The sequence below is a fragment of the Haliaeetus leucocephalus genome, unplaced genomic scaffold, assembly GCF_000737465.1.
Source record: "Haliaeetus leucocephalus isolate CR32 unplaced genomic scaffold, Haliaeetus_leucocephalus-4.0 Scaffold217, whole genome shotgun sequence".
In the NCBI taxonomy this organism is placed as follows: domain Eukaryota; kingdom Metazoa; phylum Chordata; class Aves; order Accipitriformes; family Accipitridae; genus Haliaeetus; species Haliaeetus leucocephalus.
Genome location: NW_010972653.1, coordinates 5,901,242 through 5,921,883, shown reverse-complemented (window position 1 = coordinate 5,921,883; position 20,642 = coordinate 5,901,242). Strand labels below are relative to the sequence as shown.

At 41.1% G+C, this 20,642-nt stretch overlaps 1 protein-coding gene across 1 annotated transcript in view; it reads left to right on the top strand.

The window, feature by feature from the left end:
* Positions 1 to 528: 528 nt before the first annotated feature.
* The window catches only part of TAF1B (TATA box binding protein (TBP)-associated factor, RNA polymerase I, B, 63kDa), a 70,830-nt gene continuing 50,716 nt past the window's right edge, over positions 529 to 20,642 (top strand). Inside the window, exon 1 of the mRNA XM_010566747.1 lies at positions 529 to 540. Coding sequence (XP_010565049.1) covers positions 529 to 540 — 12 coding nt within the window. The remainder of the gene's footprint in view (positions 541 to 20,642) is intronic.

Sequence of the window (20,642 nt, the reverse complement as noted above, 5' to 3'; positions counted from 1 at the left end):
ATTGGTTTTAATTTGTACCTTTTCTTTGAATCTTGTTTTTATTTGTTTGCTGCTCTGGTAGGAATAATATATATGTGCATTTTTAGATCTCTTTATGCTACAAGAGAAGACTGGGGAAAACAATCAGCCAGCGATGTTTTTTGTGAGGTGATTTCTTCTGTCTGCTAAAGAGGGGAAGGCTTAAGCGATCTGCAGTTCAAGCCTCAAAGTTCCTAGCAAGAAAAGGCAAAAGCATGTCAAGCTAACAAAACCAACAAATAGCTCAAGGAGAGAGCTAGGAAGGATGTTTCAGCACATTCAATTACTGGAAAGCTTTCACAGGAGGAAAATTGTCTTCAGTGGTTGAACTGCATTTGTATACAGAGTATCAAAGTGCTGGGGTTAAGGCTGGAACATATTCAAGTTATGTCACCCTAGGTTAATACGTTGGAAACGCAAAATGGAGTAAGTGAGGAAAAAGGTGAAAACCAGCATAGCCGAGATAGGAATCTGTAAAGCAAGGAGAAAACACAAAGTTATATTCACAAGATGGGTGGCCAGGTAAGCAAAAGGCAGTGGAACAACTTCGCTTGCTAGGGAATTGAGAGAGGTCGGGGCACAAGAGCTGACTGCTTGGACACTGTGTAATGAGCCCGTGCAGTGAGATGTAGGAGCAAAATCTTCTGGTGTAGGACCTACAGCTAGGCATTTACAAGGCTGACAGAAATGTGGTGGGATGTCCCTTCTGACTGGAGTACAGGCATCGAGAGGAAGGCAGTATTCAGGACAGACGTAGAGGTAGGGGTGACAGAAGCACTGTACACTACTGGTGTAGTAGCGTGTAAAGAAGCAGAAGCATGATACAATAAAATTAATCAAGGTCCATTGCCTTCTTGAAAAGCATTGTAAAACTACATGCTATTACAGCAGTAGCATAGATCCACTAAAGATCCTCTAGCTAAAATCTGACTATGGCTATGGAACAGTAGAATAGTATTAGAGAGTGATCAGGACCTGTGAGACACCTCCTGTTCCTAGAGATAGATCAGAGCAGAATGATATCAATAATAAAACTGAGGCTATGGCTGATGACAGAGCTCAAATGTTCCTGAATCTGGACTGCTGACAGACCTTTTTTCCAACAAGGTATTTGTTGATCTTGCAGGAGGTAGTGCTAATTTAGACATAGTGAGGATGTTACAGAAGAGGTGGCTATAGAAAATAGCCCAATCAAGCACATCACAGAGGATTTTGATTAAACTGAATGGAAAGATAAACAAATCTGCATTTTCTGGATTCTCATGTTTGGCTTTTTTTAATCTCAAAGCAGTGAAGTCAACTGAACTGAGGAACTTGGGGAGTTGAGTGCAAAGGAGATTCCTGAAGTCAAAGATATATAATTGAGTCTGCATTTTGGGAAGGAGAAAAAAAAAACCCATGGAGGAGAACTCCAGACCCAACTGATGACAACCCACCTTGAAAAGGATACGAGTAGTAGGCAAAGGCCCCGCAAGAAATGGAAAAAAAGGGGCTAACTAGCATGGAAAACTGCATCTTGCTGGTCAGAAAGTGTGGGGAGAAAGTGAGATCTGCCAAAGGCTGGGCTGTGTTAGACATTGCAAAGGAAATTAAAAACACTTTGTAAAATGTTCTTTAACCATATAAACAAATAGAGAGCAAAAAAGAGGAATTTGAGGCTGCTATGCAGTAAAGATTGGGGTGGGGGTTAAAGATAACCTAAGCATTGGCCTAAAACTTTGCTTCAGTTTTTAGTAAGCATGGTGACATGTGGGGCAAAGATAGCATGACTCATGGGAATGAGAGAGCATCTGGAGCAGAAACAAAAATGTAAGGGCTTAATATTTTCAGATAAAGGCGGCATTCACATCTTTACCTAAAATCCTGAAAGAACCAAGACAGGAACCCGCCAAAACATAAATTGCTATGTTAACTCAGGAATGGATGCTGGGAGAAGAAAAAGAGGAGTTTCTATATTCTAGGAAGCATGAAAATTTTGATCTAGCTAAATACCAACTGTTAGTTTGATTTCAACAGTCAGCAGAGGTAGACAAAAGAGAGTATAGCTTAGCACAGCTTAATCCAAGGTAGGTCACACAATACTACCCTGCTATGTTTCTCTGATAAGCTTAACTGATGCTTAGTAGGGAAAATGTCCAATTTTTTTTCTCATTTTCAGTAAAGTATTTCACATGAAGTTACTTTAGAAACAACTACATGAGGAACATATCCAAGGCAGGTGAAGAATTGGCTAAAATGGAAATGGTAGCTAAATAAATTACTGGGGTAGAAGACAACTATCTAGGGAGCTACTAAGAAGCTGATCTTGGAATCAACTTACTATTTTTATTAGTGAGCTTGACAGAAGAAGCATGCCAATGCTAATGACATTTGTCACTTACAAAGACAGAAGAATGAGAATACAGTTCTGAAAAACCTGAAGGGCTTTGAGAATTACAAGAATAAGAAAAGGACGGACTTTTAAGGACAGAGTCATGCATTGAAATTTTTTTTTGTTTTGCTATAAGCTTGGAATTAATCTATTAACAGGCCAAAGACATGAGAGGATTAGCTGACCACTGGTACCTTTAAGTATGGTGAAGAAAAAGGTAAACTTGTTGTTTGCAACCTTAGGTTTCCTTTATATATAGTCAGTGCAAAGAACTAGGACACTGTGCATGACCTGTGTATGGGACTTACCTTAAACTTAGACAACAAAGGTTGAAAGTCTGAAGTTAGGTTAGATGAACCTTCCTGAGAAATGTTTTGCATGAAAGCCCTTCTTTAAGCTGTATTTCATCCTGTGTGGTGCTGCTGACTTTTGCTTGAGGGAGGTAAGCAAGGCTATAGAAGTCAGACACCTAAAGTTTCAATTATTTTGAAAGGACCGAGTGTCTCAACCCTGTCTTTGAAACGCTTTTGCAGTCTGCCTTTTGAAACTGGTGGTGGTGAGCTCAGCCCCAGCAAAGTGTTGCTGTGGGTGGAGGCCTTCCTACAATAATGCTTACTAGGTAAGTATGATTGCACTGATTCATGCCATGAATAGCTGCCGAATGTTCTGCAAACACTTAGAGTTACATCACAAGAAGTCCCAAGGTTTGGGGGTCATATTTTTATGCAATCAGTGACCCCTACTGATCACTGAATTGCAAAGATGAAAGTGCTGGACTCAGCTGGAAGTCCAAGAAGGTGCATTGGACACACAGCACAGAGGCTCTCAGATATGTCCCAGGCAGTTGTCTCCGGAGGGATCAGGCCTGCCTCTGAGCTGACATGCAGAAACGCAACACAAGATTGTGACTTACCAAAGTCTGTCACTGTCTGTGACAGTCTTACCAAAGACTGTGACTGCTGGGCATTATTGATGGCTGAAGTTAAGCCTAAATTTGCTATTTGCTATTTTGTTGACTTTTTAATTTTCCGCTCAGATGTGTGTATAACACTGACGCAAAATTCCAGCAAAACTGTCTTTCTGCTCTCAGTTTTATTTTATTTTTCTACTTTGTGCATTTGTCACCCAAGCCCAAGCTGTTGCTAGGAGACAAAATGTGTTTCAGTAGCATCACCCAATTACCCATGGCTGTAGTTCCCATATTCATTTAGAAAGCTGAAGTGAAATATTATTTTCCTGTGCCTGCCGTGATTAGCAGGAGTTATCCACCTGCCTATTAGAAGTGAGTATAAACACACACACTTACGCATGCTGTACAGGCCTTTGTGCTGTACAGGTCTTCACGGTTCATGCTCAGGTATGGAAACAGTGACTTCCCTTGCCATTAGGGTCATTTCTGTTGATAGAAGAGGGTGAAAATAACTCCAGAGCATGAAAAAAGAGGTTCTTTATTTTGTATCCTCTTTCCCATGGTTTATTGCTTTTTCCTAAGAAAACCAAGGGAAAGAGGATGCAAAATGGGGGTGCCACCAGCCTTCCTCATCCCCATGCAATAGGGCCCACTGGGTGCTAGGAGGTCAGTTCGGGTTGCAAGAAAAAGTGGGGTGCATCACCCTCCTCTGCCATCAGCAAAGATTTGGGAGCTACCCAGAGGAAAAGTCTGGGCACTATTGCACAAAAAAATTCAGTTTCCAGGAGTAGGTTTATGCATGAGGAGCAAATCCCCAGGACCCTCCAATGGAAAGCAATAATTTGCTGACTGCAACTCATCCATAGCTACTAGACTGCAAAGGTGGAAAAACCTGTTCAGCATATACCACAGAGTCTTGGGAAATAAAGTCATCCTGGACCAAATCCCCCATCACAGTGAAAATCCCTTGTAAAGACAGCTTTGAGAAGAGTTTGGATTTCCATTGCGGTGATAGGTTTTCTCTCTGAGCACCTGCCTACGTGATTAGGTCATAAATTCTGCCTTACAAGCACTCATCAGGCCAAGTAAGACCAACAGGGGCAATTAAATGCTGGAGGAAAAGACAAGGATCACTAATCAACTTGCAAATCATGTAATCAAACTGTGCTGTTCACATCCCACTGTTCCAGTGGATTTATAACTATAATTATCCTATTTTAATTTTTTTCCCAATCAATTTTACATGAGTATTTATTTTTGTGCACTAAACATATTGTCCTCCATAGACTCGAGGAGTTTTTTTATAGTCATGCTTCTTAATCAGCCACCTTGCATGGCAACTCTTAACCTTGACACATATACAGAGACAAAAAACATTTCTAGGGTATTGCTCTTGGCTAAAGTGCAGCATTTTATGGTGTGTATATATATATGTTTTGTTTATATGTATTTTACTTTTCATTAGGGATTTTGTAAAAAAATCTGAATATTAGTAGATGATTTAGCTGTACTATAAAAGATTGCATACATTTTTTAGAATGGTTTGATTCTCAGAACAACTGAAATCCTCACATTTTCAGCGGTTTAGTTAGACCCTATTGTGAGCCTTGCCTTTTCACATCAGCGAGACCTAATATATTACATACTGCAAGAAGAGTGTTAATGAGAAGGAGACCATTAGCATATACTTAGGTTACCTAATATTTTACATTTTAAAGGTTTTTAAAGGAACTTTTGGAAGAGCTCTTTTCCATATGGGACACCTCCAACAGCAGTCCAGCAATTAATATGAGGTCTCTCTAAGACTTCTGAAAAATCTCTTTTGACCTGGTGACATTGAAAAAAGCCAAGGATTCTTTCCTTTTTTGTGTTCCCCAGGTCAGAGCCCCTCCATGTCTCAGGAGATGTGGTTTCAGGTGGATGCTGCCAGGTAGGACAGATAAAGTGGAGCCCCTTCCTTGTCACTTCCACTCCCCAAATGTAGAGAGCATATTGGAAAGGCACTGCAGCAAAAGCCAGGCAGCTATAGGTTCAGGCATATATATCTGCTAACTGGCTTTAATAGCATCATGCCTTAATGACTTTCGATAGGATCTTGCAGATTACATGAGCTGTCGAATCCTGGCACGAGTTTTGTTAGGTAAGCACTGAAATTCTTGGCAAGAAATTCAGAAGCTTCACAGTCAAAAAAGGGGACAGAAGCCACTGAGTTAATGAATTATCCACGTAGGAAAATGTAGTCCTATTCATTGAACTGAACCAATATGTGCTACAGACAAAAATAAAATGAAACAATTATTTCTATATGTAAAACTCATCCAAAACAATATTAATGACAGAACGGTTATCAGGATTGCATGTTGCGTAAAGCCAGGGAAAATTTTAGTCGTTCTAATCACAAAGCTTTGGAGCAAAGAAAGGGATCTATTTTCCACAGCTATAAACGAATCTTCACCTTTATGCTGCACTATTCAACCTGCTATGACAAATCCCACCATGAAAACCCTTTTATTGACCTAAGAATTTCAGTCCTCAGCCATATCTTTCTCCATTGCAATAAGAAGCAAAGCAGGGTTCATCACAGCAAATATATGACACTCAGGAAATTAGAGAGCTTTAGTAAAAAGAAAATAAATCCCACCTTTTAAATCAAGAAGCTTTTGTGACCATTTATGTTTTCCATATGTGATGATACTGTATGCTGAGCCAAGAACATCCTTACATCCGCAGTCTTAAAGCTTAGTGGTAGCTGTAACATATCAAGCACAGGTCCGTGTTGCTACTGGAATAAAAGACTTCACCAAGCTGTTGAGAATAAAAATAGAACAAACCCCCTCTCTAAAATGTATTCCTATATTTCAAATGGTAGCAAAAGATGACAAATAGCTGGCAAAAGCAGCAATTCATTGGATCAATAGATAAACTACCCAAATTCCAGAAGAAGCCTTGAGAATGGCATTATTGAAAAATAAAGCACAGCCACCGAGGCAGCTCCTGCAGTCAATCATACCACACACTTAAGGCAATTCTGCTCCTGCTGGGTTCAGGGAAAGTTGACCAGGAAGAAAAAAAATCCCTGCAAGATGTACAAAAGAGCAGTGTCTGCAAGCCCGGCTTCAGGTGTTGACTGGGGGTTAATCCAGATCAGTGCTAGTGGACCAGAACTTTCTGGTTGGGCTCCTCTGTTGCAGTTTTACAAGCAGTAAATTCAGAAATGTTAAATAAATTTGGAGGCTGCGTAGCCCATAGCTTCCTATCTGACTCATGGCCAGTGCAGTTCCCTGCTCTGTGGGATTTATCATGTCTGGACCCAGCCGTCAGCAGAGGCTGAATATATATGGGAGACAGGCACAGGCCTGGAGGAGAGCAGTGTTCATGACTGTGCCAGGCAAACCTCCACCTGGGACCACCCAGGGCTGGCTGTTGGGGTGCTGGGCACGCTTGTCCCGGTGCTTACTGGCAGCTAAATTACACTGAGCTCCCAGATTTGTAACAGGATTATTAAATCTGCTCAAAAAGTAACAATTGGTAATTCTGGCCAGATGTGAGAGTAATACCCTTTGTTTCTCTCTTTGAGTCCTGCTTGGAAAGAAGTCCTCCAAATCTACTTAGTTTGGCAAAGGTTTTTTCCCTGCAAGAATGACCGTGGCCCCTCCTTGATGATTGCCTCAAGAAAACTATGTGTAAACTGGAAACCGTCAAAAATCCTAAAGCTTCCAAACTTGTAAAGCAAATCAGTAAATCAGAAGAAGTGGAAATCCCAGACTGATAAAAAGTCTGAGAAGTCAAATACATTAAAGAAGTGGCTGCTTATAGCTCAGTGTTGAAGCAGCAGATACAATCCCATGGTATTTAAAATGTCAGTCTCTGTGGTACAATCCAGATAAATCAATGATATGCTTAATGGGAGACTGGTGTGAAAGCAATATTGGGATTTAAATAACGAAAAAAAATCAAGATGACAGTGGAGGATTACATTTCCATTCATACTTCATCCATCAAGGACTGGGATAGCTACCTGCACTCCAGTAGGCCCCTGAGCTATTTATATACTAGGAAGCTGAAATAAGTGAACCCTTAGAAACACAACATTTGAAACCCTTATTCCTACAGAAAGGTCTTTGTTAAGGAAAAGCCATAAGATTTTCCAGAACTGGCCTGTAAAGCTGTACATACACTCCATATAATTTTAAAACATTTTGTCAAATGCAAGTAACACGTTATCTAAGGACAACGAGCTAAACAGTGTGTTTTGAAGACGGTGGCATTGCATCAGTTAGGAATTCAGGCCAATTTTATCATCTGGACACATGACAAATGATTTATTACTGTAGCCATTAGCTTAGGGACTCAATTAATAAATATTTATGCAGCTGTTTCTGCTATATATGGTTTATCAGCAGAACTTCAGTGGGTATGAATGATATAATTTAAAATCAATATATATTTAATGGTCTATTCAAGGATAAATTAACTTGTACAATGCAATGTATGATATTAATGTGATTCCATGATTTTTTACTGGGAGGCATCCAGATACATATATTTATTGGAAGTACAAGAATTTAGTTGTTAGATGGTTTAACTGCCACAGATTAAAAAGCAGAATTATTACACAAAGCTTTGAAGAATCCATTAGTACTTTGTGATCTCTTAGGTGTACAATTGAGATGGAAGAAGTTTATTTCTAAAAACAATATGCCATAAGCATCTTTATTTGTATTGCTTGGAAGTAACACGGTGTCATTTTATATTGAGGAGTGTGTTAGAAGACCTCAGCGTGCACCTCTTGCAGGTGCAGCTCCCATCTCCAGGAGAGGTTCTCTTTTGAGAATAACCCCCAAAAGGCAGTGTCCTGGGCTCTCTCTGAGGAGGTGACTCTCAGAAAGAAGGACATGGCCTTCTCCATTCCAGTCAGCTAAGATGCTGGAAAAGACTTTAGCAAGAGCTGGAAAGGAACTGTACCCTGTTCCAAGCCATCTGGTTTGTTTGCCATCCTTACCACCTCAATCAACCAAAAAGGAAGCTGTGAAGAGAAGAACTGAAGCTCTTGTCCTGATGCAAATCTTACGCATCTTCTCCAAACACTACTTCTGCCCACCATTTGATATTCCCCAGCTGAGATGCTGGAATCTTGCCTTAATGAGGCAGCACAATTTTCTACCTAATTCACTATCTCACCATAATACAAAGGTGACTGTCTACAAACTGGATCCACGTGAGATGACACAGCTCCATGAGCAGTAACTGTAGGAACTGTTGTGTGCACACGACTTCTTCACTCCCATCAATGTTTTAGCAGGATATGTGTTTCTAGTGCTAAAATGCTGACGTCATAGGTTCCACCACTGCTATTAGTCCTGGGGCTACACCTTTTTTCCAGCATGAGGAGAATGATTTATGCATCTTATTTTGCTTGTATGAGCGAAACTATATAGACACTTCTTTACTGCTTCCCATTCTCTGAATTAGTTTTTTTTCCTTTTTTCTAATTTCTTTTTTAAGGCAAGCCCTCTGAACTCTATTAAGCTTTTGCTTCAAGAATGTCATCACCAGACTTCCCATAGCTGTTATTTATAAAGGACCAGAAAACACCAGTTGTATTGACGGCTCTGCAGCAGTTGATGGCCAACAGCCAGCCTTGCAGCTCCACTCCAGGGCTGGACACAGCTGCACGACTTGTGCAAACCAGGGCTACTACTGAAAGCTTGAAAACTCCTTTGCACTGTTTGTATTTGTTTCACCATATTTACTTGTTTCTAATTTGGCAATCAAGCATATACATGTGTAGAAGTATAAACTGTACTGGAAGGCAATCTGTGTTAAACAAGGCAACATAATGATACCAGCCTCGGTGCAACACAACAGCCAAACCAAACTTCTGTCATGGCATAGAAAGCTTCCTAGTTGTTTTTTCTTGAGAGGCATTTGAAAAGTGGTTTAAAAGTGTACACTGTGTATCCACACAGTGGGATACAGTTTAGAAACTGTAATATGCAAAGAAAAACTACCAGTGTAGGGGATGGGAAGGGACAGGTTTGACAGCAGTCACTGCAGCAAGGCAGATGCAGAGATACAGCAGCAATACCTGTGCTGTAGCAAACCTCCACAAAACTCTGGTTTCCTCTAGCCAGCGTTAAGGGTGCTTAGAAAAGGAAATGGGAACAGATATGAAAATCTTTTCCACTTTCTCAGACAGGGAACTGAGAAATTTATTATTTTTTTAAACTATCAGACGCCCTTCAGTATAAGCATGAAGGCATGCAATTATGGAAGTATGGATATATTGTTTCAGCAGCTCCTGTCACTTTGGGAGCAAGGCATGTTTATCACACTGCCTACTTTAGGCATCTAACCCAAATATGATCCAAATGATTGAAATTAGGAGCTTGACTTTATTATCAATGTTCTTGATAAGCTGAAATGAGAGGACTGGGGTACACTTTCTGAATGAGGGTGCTATTGGCAACACCAGGACCCTAGACCCCAGAAATGCAAGTACAAGTGAATTTGGATGCAGCCATATCAGTGAGATCCTAAATACACCTGACACCTGAATGCAGCTGGCCAGATGGTTTCCTGCCTCAGCAGCCTCCTGCCATCCATGCCAGAGCGCGCTATCAAGTTCTCCCCAGCACTGGGACGTTGGTGGCTGTCAGCACTGCTTCTTAGCCACGCATGGCTTTTCCATGCAGCAATACCCAGGAAAAGAAGGCGAGAGATAAGAGGAAATACGAAACTTTGCAAAGGGTTGTCAGCTGTTCCCAAAAGGTCCTATAGTGAAAATCCTGAGAGTTAAGAAATTGTCTCCTTCAGGTGCTTCAATTTGTGTCTTTGGGGTTAAAAGGCTACTGACGAGAGCGACCAGGAGAGAAAAGGAGTGAACACCCTTCTCTGGGAAGGGCAGGGAAAGTGAACGGGAAAAAGGGCCCCATTTGGCATATGCATGCCACAAACGACCGGTTCCTGCTGTGTACTGACCACAGCTACTACACTTCTAAAGAACCTCACACTCTCCTGATGGTAAGCATCCCAGACAGAAAGCAAACATGCATTTTTCTGTATCTTTCTGCCTTAGACAAAGACTTAGAAGAATGTTCTGTATTTTCTGGTTCTAGTGGGAATGTTCTTCGTGATACTTTTGTGAGCTAGGCATGGAGAATATTTAAGCGGTGTGTTAATCGATCCTCAAGCCCTGCTTCTTAATACAAGACATTCCCAGAAAGTGATGGTTGAGTGGAGAGCTGTGAGAATTGCGGCTACATATTAAATATACATATATATATAAAAAAAAAATAGTTAAATTTTGCTTCTCCTCAGTCTCCTCACGTATTACTTTAGCTTCCTTAATGATGAAGTCTTTGGAGCAAGGAGTGCATAACAGCATTTGTCTGGAAAGCGCCTGGGAAACCCAGGGAGCAGCAACGTCAGAGCTCTGCCAGTCTGGCACACCCCAGCAGCATCTCCCCAGACGCTGGTGTGTGCTCCACAGCAGCTGATCAGCATCTGCCTGGGACACCCAGACTGTTGACATCAGGGGAAGCTGTAAAAACCTAGATCATATTTTCCATCTTTTTTTATAGCCAGAAAGTGTGTATGTTTTAGCCATTCTTTCTCTCGTTGGTTATACCCTATCCAAAGAGTGATGGAGACACAAGGATGGAGCATTCAGACCTGACTGCAGGTCTCTGATCTGTTTGCCAGGTTGGAAACTCTCTGCTACCCAGCAGAGAGCACTTTTTCCTTCACAAGGATAATTCTGGGCTAGACTGTTTTGTTTCCCTGCATGCTGCTACAGAGCTACTCAGCCATGTATGTTTTCCTGCGTGGGTGGAGATAATCTCTGTGCCTTTGCCAGCACCTTCCTAACTCTTTTGAAGCTAAGGGTCACATACGAGTACTTTCTGTTGTTGTCAGCCTGTGCTTCAAAGTTATTTCAGACTTGCTTTGTGAATGGATTATTTTAACATACTTTATTGTATAATCTTGTTGAAAGAACCTTCCTGTAAGTTTAGAAATCACAGAGTTAACTAATAAATCATGTGCTGTTTTTTCTCATGGGTTTGTGAATGAATAAGGGTGGAAGATGGACAGATTTTCACTTCAGATGTTAATTGTGCACCAATTTCATGTATTCGCCTTGTATGTGCAGACCTTTTGTTTGCCAGGTGAATGAATGCACTGGGGTACACTAGAGAGGCAAATATAGACAATTTCTTGCTACCTTGCCAAAGCTTGAGATATGTCAAGGACTGTCACCCCAAAAGGTCACAGCTCATGTGCCAGGCCCTAAGTATCAAGCAATGAGCCCCAATTGCTTTGGAGAAGAAGTTGTGGATTTTGATCTGTCTCTTGATATTTCCAAGACTTTCTTGTCCTTGGGTGTAGATAGGGGAGAACTGTGGTATCCCCCACATTTCTGGAACGTGGTCCCTGATGCAGAAGTTCTCATCCTACATCTGTTTTCCCTCTCTATTCCCAGCCTGTACACCAGCCTTCCTCTGCACACGCATCCAGGCCCAGGTGCGCTCCTCTGCCTACTCAGGGAGTCCATGAAATTTCAGATAGAGGAGAAAATACCGTAGGCTCCTTTATTCCACCTTCCCAGGTCTGGTGTTGCACAGAAAGACAAGAAGGAAGACAAATGAAAGCAACCCAGAACGGATGGGATCTTCGTACTGAATTCCCGTACCTGAGAGGTTAACCAAGTTACGGCTCAGTAAGAACTGAGAGTAAGCATGGCCTCCAGTATCCAGGCCAGCAGTATCACAAGGATTGTGCCATTGCCTAATACTGTATGTTTTCACAGGAAAGTGGAAAAGATTGAAATGTGTATGAGCTACAGAAAAACATTTTGACAACTTGAAGTGTATGTAATTTTCAACTTTCTAGCCTAGCAATTATTTCACTGTGGATTTTAAAAAATATTTCACACACAAGTTTTTCTTAAGTTTTTCCTCAACTTTTCCATTTTTCAGCATCAGAAAAGGGGGAAAACCACTCCTCTGCCACCATCCCTCAATTTATTTTTCCAAACCTTCACATATCTACTTCTGCCTCATCTCTTCTCTCCCCACTTCCCTGCCTCTTGAGACAGAAATGCTGATCAGATGCTGTTTCCCTTCCAGACTGAGCTTTGTAGGGCTTCTCCCTTTTAGGAGACCAGGTCCAGTCCCAGCAAAACGCTATGAGTTACAGGGAAAAAAACAACCAACCAACAAATGTTGGCAAAATCGTAAAATAGAGTGTGTCTGTAGGAGGAATATATTGTCAGGCTGGGGAAATACTGAATTTTCACAACATTGAAGCAGATAATCTGGAGGAGGATGGAATTTTTTCCCTAGCACTCCCTAGTACAAATAAACACCACTGAGAAAACAAACTTGTTTAGGTGAGAGAGGGTTGAATTAAACAGCGGTATCCATCTGTGGTCACCTAAAGCTGCTTCTGTGCAGATCGCTTATCTTTGTTTACTGCTTTAAATTGCCTAAATGGTATGAGCAATTCTGGGGATGGGTGTATGCTGTTTATGCCTTTGTTTGGGTTTGCTTGCCCTTGTCATATGGACAGGGATAAGATGAAAATAAGATTCCTGGTCTGACTTTCAGATCTCTTTTTTCTTCCTTTCCAATGATTAGAATTTTTACATCGGTAAATTATCCCTTCCCTATCTTGGGTATACTCTTGAATTAGCGCATAGTGTCTTACGTGTGTGGCTAAAAAGAAGAAATGGAATAAAGATTGTGAAGGCACCAGTAATTTGGGCATGTGGCCTTTTTACCACACATTATATTCATGTGAGAAAGCAAGCATCTATTTGGCTACTATCGAAAAAAATCCCCGAGTAAAGTCAAGCTCCAAATCCCTACTCTGTGAGGCCACATGATTTCACATGCTACCTTCAGAGTGTGATCAGACTACTAAGTGAGAGTGACTTTATTACACAAGTACGTGCTGGATTTTCCTTGGGGCGAGGGTGGGATTCCCAGAGCACTCCATGTGTCAGGGATCTGCATCCCACCTTCCTGGTTTCAAAGGCTATTCTGAGGACAGGTCATTTGAAGAGGTGCTCTAGGTAGGCAGCAGGAATAGGGCAAGAGAATTACTATTTTTTTAAAACTCTATAGCCAACATGAAACATTTTCTGTGTGCAGACTGACCCAAGAAGTGGGGGCTGTAAGAAAATTAATTACTTATAAGTTCTTCATGTGCCAGGAACAGAAAAGAAGGTATAAATAACAGAGACACGGCAGGGAAAGAAATCCCTGATGCAATAGTAAGCTATCACTCAGATTTACAGCAGGATTATGCACTGATCTGACTAAGACAACTCATGATGTCCAGATCTACAGATCCATCTGCAAGTGGTGACAGCAATACTTCTGTTTCCCAAGGATAAGCTAAGGCTAAATACATTCTTCAGTGATAATTGCTACAGTACGCATACATACACCTAGCCCAAGTCAGTGTCCAAGAGGCCATGATCAAAAATACACTAAAATGAGTGAAAAATTTTCTACTGTTTTTAATGGGCTTTGGATGGGACCTTGAAGCTTATACTTCAATGAACAACCAAATAGCTTTATGTTTAAAACCAGGAAAACAACTAGTGCAGGAACACAATGAATACTTTTAATGGCATTAAAAGGCCACCAGATGGATGATTTTCAATCATAATTAAATCACTGTCCTCGAGTAGAGACTATATTGTTTAAGAAGCCTTAAGATGAAAGATATCAATAAGCTGAAAAAAGTATGACACATCCCTAACTTTCCTCTTCCCATCCTCCCTGCACAAAAGCTCTTAAAAATTGGTTTCAGCGTTTTTCTCCTGATTATAATGCTTGATCCCGTTGGCACTGCTAAATGCATCCTCTTAAACCAAAAATATCCCAGAACTGTACGGATAAAACAGGGCTGCAATTCAATTTGCTATACTCAAACAGGTCCTCAGAGAGTCTCAGGTGCATCTGAGTCCTGGCCAAAGCCCTTCTGCACTTTTGATGTTCCCATTGTATAATTGATACCTGAAATGAAGACACGTGCAGTCTTCAGCATTGTAGGAGCAAAGCTTTCCTCTGTGACCTTTCTGTGTTATCTACAGAAATAAGTTCTTTCAAGGATATTATGCAGGGGTGAGACAAAATGTCATGGCTCTGTCCCCTTGTCATTATGGTCTTTTTAGTAACACCACCACCACAAATGGCCCAGTGCACAGGTGAGCTCAAAGCAGTACTGAACGTTGCTGAGGCACAATATATTCACGGTGGTGTGAAGCTATGTAGGTCCCATAGCATGCTGTAACTTACAGGCTTAACCAAGCTTTGAATAGGGATGGTGATCTATTCTTTCTTCAGAAAGGACACAAAAATAGATGGTGAGAAAAGGAGGGCAAAAGCCATTGGGGAAATGAGATTGTAAGTCAAAGCAGACCTATACCTCTATTTTACTATATTTTCATTTTTATTATTATAATAGCAATCACAACTACTTTTTCTAGCCCCCCTTTAAAAAATAGTTCATGAACTGCAGGGGATCCTAGAAATTTAATTGCAATTTTAAAAATGTAGTTAGAACAGAAAACACATGTTTCTATACTTTCCTTTTAAATTCCACAATCCTTCATAAGTTTTTACAATAAAAATTATCATAAAAGCTGTGTATTGTGGATGGGGAATAGAAATTGAGAAAGGGATTTTTTTCTTTATTTTAAGGGTATATTAAATACTGTTTTCAGCTTAATTTTCTTTGCAGAACATTCACTTTGCCAGGACCATGTCTAGTTTAGAACAGCATTTATCAAACATCTTTTGTAACCTTGAACATGCACATTGATTTTGAAGAGTACAGCATCCTGGCTAGGGTGATCCTACTGGTTCTTCTGGATCCTACTGGTTCTTCTGAATGCTGCTGCATTATCCTCTTGACAGACACAACTTGGGAAGGGCAGACTTGAGTCCAAAGCTTGGGAACTTTCTGAAAATAGGGGTTTGCATCCTGTTCATTTCTATTGCATCTAGATTTGGCTCTCCTTTACCTCTATGTATTCTAATGTGGAATCATCTATCATGGGTTTTTTTTGGAACAAACATCGGAAACCTGCTCCCAGTGCTCCATGGATCCATGTACCATGGCCTCTTGGAAGCATGATGGAATGAAGTATGATAGGAAAAGGTGCAAGTATTTTTGAGATTTCCGTATTTTTGAGATTTCCATATTTTTGAAACCAGAATAGAAGTTGTTGGCTCCTTGCCATAGCCTTGTTGTGTCTTTTTATGATTTTTCTCCTACTTCCACATGGCATCTTATATGTGGTTACATTTAAATTACTGGGGAAAAAATTAAACCAGTCTGAAGCAACCATTAAGGATACCAATAGATATCTCCTGTTTACCAAAACAATGTCTGAACAAAAGGGAAAACTAAACTCTACTAAGCATAAAGGATATGTTGGGCTTGTCTGTCAAGACTTCACCTAAGAAGTATGACTTCTGAGGTTGCTTTCACACGCTACTTGCTTTGTAGCATGCTTTGGGATATTAACGATGGTTTGGCTAACAAGTATTTTGGAAGTGGTATCTTTTTTGAAATTTAATTTACCTTAGATCTCTGCTAGTGTGTAACTAATTAAAAAAGCTTCTGGAGCTGAAACTTATCTCACTAGAAGATAGGTAAAAAGCATATAAGACTGCTCAGTGTTCAAGTCCTCCCCTGGACTCAGTTGTGTCATGATTGAATAACCAGACTGATTATCAGCGGATTACCAACCATTTACCTCACCAATGGCTTCTCTAGCACCTGGAGAATGACTCCAGCACCACAGGCCCTTCTTTTTTGTGTGAGTTTCTTTAGATATTTAAGGTCTACCACTTAAAGAGACTTTTTAAAATTTGTGCTTATATAAAACACATTTTTAAGACAACATTTAATGACAGTATGTGCTGAAGATAAAGTTGCTGCTGCATAAAGGTACTGAAAAAAATCAAACACCTCTTTTTTGGTAAGACCATGTGCTGGTATCCACATATTGTTACTGACAAGCAGTTCAGAGTTCATAATGAGAAATTATGAGAGAGAAATGGTAAACGAACCATTGTATAGCCCCTATTGCAACATCAGAACCAAGACTACTCTTTACTTCTATGCAGGAACAAAGACTAGAGAATACTTCCAGTTATGGATTATGTCCATCAGTGATCCCATCTTTGCTATTTCTCTGGTTATGGAGCATGGGCCAGTATTTGGGCTCTGGCAATCCTAATTCTCAATGTTAGTGACTGACTGCCAGAGAAAATAAGTCTGTGACAGAAATCTGCACATAATGATTCCAAAACTTATCAGCACTTTTGAGGACTTAATTAATTATATGGTGACAAATGCCCCATGAACACCCCCCCCCACCCCCCCCCAAGGCTGTTTAGGACATAACAAGTACATTACTTTGCTTGCCTGATTTTGCTGCTTTCTGCATTTTTCTGACAGTCTTACATTCCTGCCTGCCACTACCCACAAGTATATTTCTTTGCTGCCCAGATTTAGTCAGCAGACAAGCTGTGTGATGCACTATGCATTCACTGAATATGCGCAGACATGTGCTTGTTTACCAGATTAACAACCTCCAGGATCCCGTTGGATCTGAATTCCTAGCAATGAGTAGCTGTTCCCAGCAGTGTAATTTGGAGCCCCTTTGTGAATCCCAGCTCCACAAGGTGGCTCTCTACTCCTTTAAAAATACCACTGCATTTGTGGATTAAACACATCCGAGAATGATCTTGAGGATGATCTTCAGGGCTTTATAGATGCCTAATGCTATAGAGGAACCCAAGATCCCTTTAGTATGCTGTGTATTTTTCTTTCTGTAAAGCTGGAAACTAGACAAAGTCTGACAAATATTAAAGTATTACAATTTGAAGGAATGTTTCATGTTAGCTGCCCAATAAGAGGGATGCAACCTCTGCTAGTATGGACAGAGAGATAGCAGCTTGATGCTCCTCAGGAAAGAGATCCCTCCTTTGAAGGCCAGGACCCACAATGAGGTCTTTACTTGACTCCAGCCAGGACTTCAGCATCCCCAGGCAGACCTCCCAAATAATTTTGTTGCTGACCACATTAGCATGGCTTCAGATCACATGAGAAGGCTGAACCCAAAGAGTTTTACCTCCTAGAGCAGCTCATCTGAACGTGAGGTCCTCCCCTGTGGTCTGTGTCTCCAAACATCCCTGATTGGGTGATCATCACAGATGATTACCAGCTCTCTGTGGCACGGAGAGTCACAGGTGAAACTGGAACGAGACTGTGGCACTGCAATGTACCTGTCTGAGACAGGCTGGGTGGCAGCACATGTGCAAAGCAGAAGCTGATGGTGCAAACCCAGAACTTGGTGTGTAAGACTGGATAAGTCTGCCCTCCCTCCTGGGTGCAGTATTGATACTTTCAGTAGTCAAAATTCAACTTCATGCTGCTCACATCCTAAGAACAGCTTAAGAAAACCTGAGTAAACTTTGGGAAAAATTTACCTGCTTTCTGTCATTTTGGATGTTTGAGGTCATATTTTCAGGTTTTCCACAGCAGGGCTAGAAATGTATTTAAAAAACAAAATTTGAGAGCTGAAGCTGTATAATAAACACTATTGCAGGGCAATGTTGGGTGTGTCTAAGCTGTAACGTTAAATTCATTCTTCTTGTCGCTTCCTTCAAAGCTCCACAGAGCTCAGCCCCTCCCTGGTTATCCTCCTCTGCCGAGCTTGCTGCAACCCCTACGCTTCGCTGCTGTTCCCACCTTTGTCCCTTCTCCTGCTGGATCCTTGCACAATTGCCTCTCTGCGCCCTTGCCTCCACCGCACTGCTTCTTGGCAGAGCTTTCCCCCTTGACCCTTTCTATAGTGTGGTCTCTTCTGAAGATCAGTTGGAGTGAAGCCATGGGCTTCTTGTTTTCCTAATTTCCCTTCTGGTTTTTGTCTGTCTTTAAACACAAGTTCTTCCATGGAGAGATGGTGCAAAAATGAAATTGTGGATGCTAATAACTATGTATATTTTCTATAAAATTGAATCTGGTAGATCTGCCCTGTGTTCATCTGCACGATCTTTGGAGCAGCTGAGGTTGCTTTTCTGCTCTAACTCTTTGTAGTAGGTGTCTGACCATGGATAAAGACTCTGGGGATAATCTCTGCTACAGAAGTTCGTATCTTGGAGCCAGCACAATTTCACGAGCAATATCCCGAAGGATAGGCCAAGGGACATGTCTTTCAGTCCAATATGTAGTTTTTTACATTTTCACATGTAGAAAGTCTGCAGTCAAGAGCCAGAAATGTGATATCAGCAATGGAACTCAGTTCATTAAAAATTCAAATCAATGGAAACAACAGGATGTATTATTTATCTAAGCCTTGAATCAATCTGACTACTATGCATAATGATCTTAATTAGAAAAGTGAGCCGAAGCAGGAAGACAGTCTGTCTCCTGGCTTTGAAATTATCATACCCCTATCAGTATGCTTGGGTAACTTGTAATTAGGGACAAAGGTTACACATAATTTTATATGCTGAAAAACCGGTTTTATACATGTCATTTCAAAAAATATTTAAGAAATAGGTATAAGACTTGCTACCCCTATTATGCTTTGATTTTTTGCTACTAGATTACTAGTCTGCACTAATTAGTTGATGGTCTTAAGAAATACTGATAGAAGCTTTGCATTTATATAGAGCCTGGATACTAATAAGTAACTAGCTCTATCAGTATTAGTCTTTGTACAACTTCCCTTCCAAAGTTTGGTAGTTTTTCATATCTCTCTTTCACCTGCATGGAAAATGCAGCTCAGAAAAGCAGCGTGGCTTGTCCAAAAGCAGAGAGTAAGTGCGTGCCTGTTCAAAAACTTTACTGGCACGTTACACCAGTATGCCCAGAATTACACCAATACAGTTCCCCATGCAGTCACCCACACTTTTCTTCTTGTCGTGCTTATCTTCCTGCCACTGAATATGAAGGGTTCTGGTTTTGACAAATTGGCAGAGTCCTGTGATTACGCTTTCTTTAACAATTTTTTTGACCAGCACTAATTAGAAAACAGATGTCCTAACTCTGAGGTCCTGCCTCATCAAAGCAGTCACTTCCACACTTAATTTAAACAAGCTCTTCAATTTCGTTAAATCCACTGAGCAGGCCCACTGCCTGCTCACAGTGTCGAGTCACACATGAGCACCGCTCTCTAGTAGGAGCAATGCCTCATCTTCTGAACTGGAACACAGCTCTTCCTGTTTTCTCACAGATACAGCTACCCTGATTTTTTTCAAGGTTGTATTTTGTCTTAGAAATTCATTAGAAAAAGATCAAACTCTTTCTGTCACACGAAATGGCCCTGCTTTCCCAGAACAGTATTTCCACAAACAAAAAATATGGAAATTAAAATCACAAGTAGGATCTGTTCCATCAAAGTATTAGCTACATTTCTGTGAGGTTGACAATCACCTTTTTAACATGTCAGGAATTATATGCGTAATTCTCTTTAATGGGTGTTACAAATGCTCATCCCACACTGAAAAAAGATCACAGTTGGTATGAGTAATAACTTTTTTCTTGAACATAAACAGTTCCCCTCTAGCTCTGTACATACCCTCCAACATCAATGTAACCACAGCTGTCAAGGCAGCTTCACCTCTTTCTATGTATATTTTAGCTTTAATTTTTTCCCATGCTTTCACTTAGTAGACTTTTTTTTTTTTAAGGGGCCTAAACCTGTTCTCCTATTTTGTGGGCAAATTCATTGCAATAACAGATCTCAGTGTTTAGACATCTTTAAATATTATTATTAGCGTGCAAGAAATTAGAGACCTACATCAAGATCTGGAGGTTTGGGTTTTTTTTTTTTTAATTGAAAGCGAATTTCAAATCATAGTTTCCCTCATTCAAGGATCTCCAAGCACTTTACACAGTTAAATGAGTTCTTGTGGCCTCCTTTTGTACAAGCAGTCCCCCTTCCCACAGCTTCTGCAGAGCCTCAGCGGTCACCGGCCACGTATAGCCAGCCAGGGCGATGTGAGGGCCAGGACGCAGGAGCTCAGCGCAGAGGCATAGCGGTGGGCTGGGACTGGAGGGGCATGTGTCCCCTCCGGTCCCGGGGACGCTGCAGTGGGCAAGCGCCCCGTGTTCCCTCAGAGGTGAAACACCCATGTCCCCTCAGTGAAGTCTGCAACGTCCCCTCTGACGGGAAGCACCCATGTCCCCTCAGCAAAACACCCAACATCCCTTCTGAGGCGAAGCACCCATGTCCCCTCAGCGAAACACCCAATGTCCCCTCTGAGGGCAAGCACCCATGTCCCCTCAGTGAAACACCTAATGTCCCCT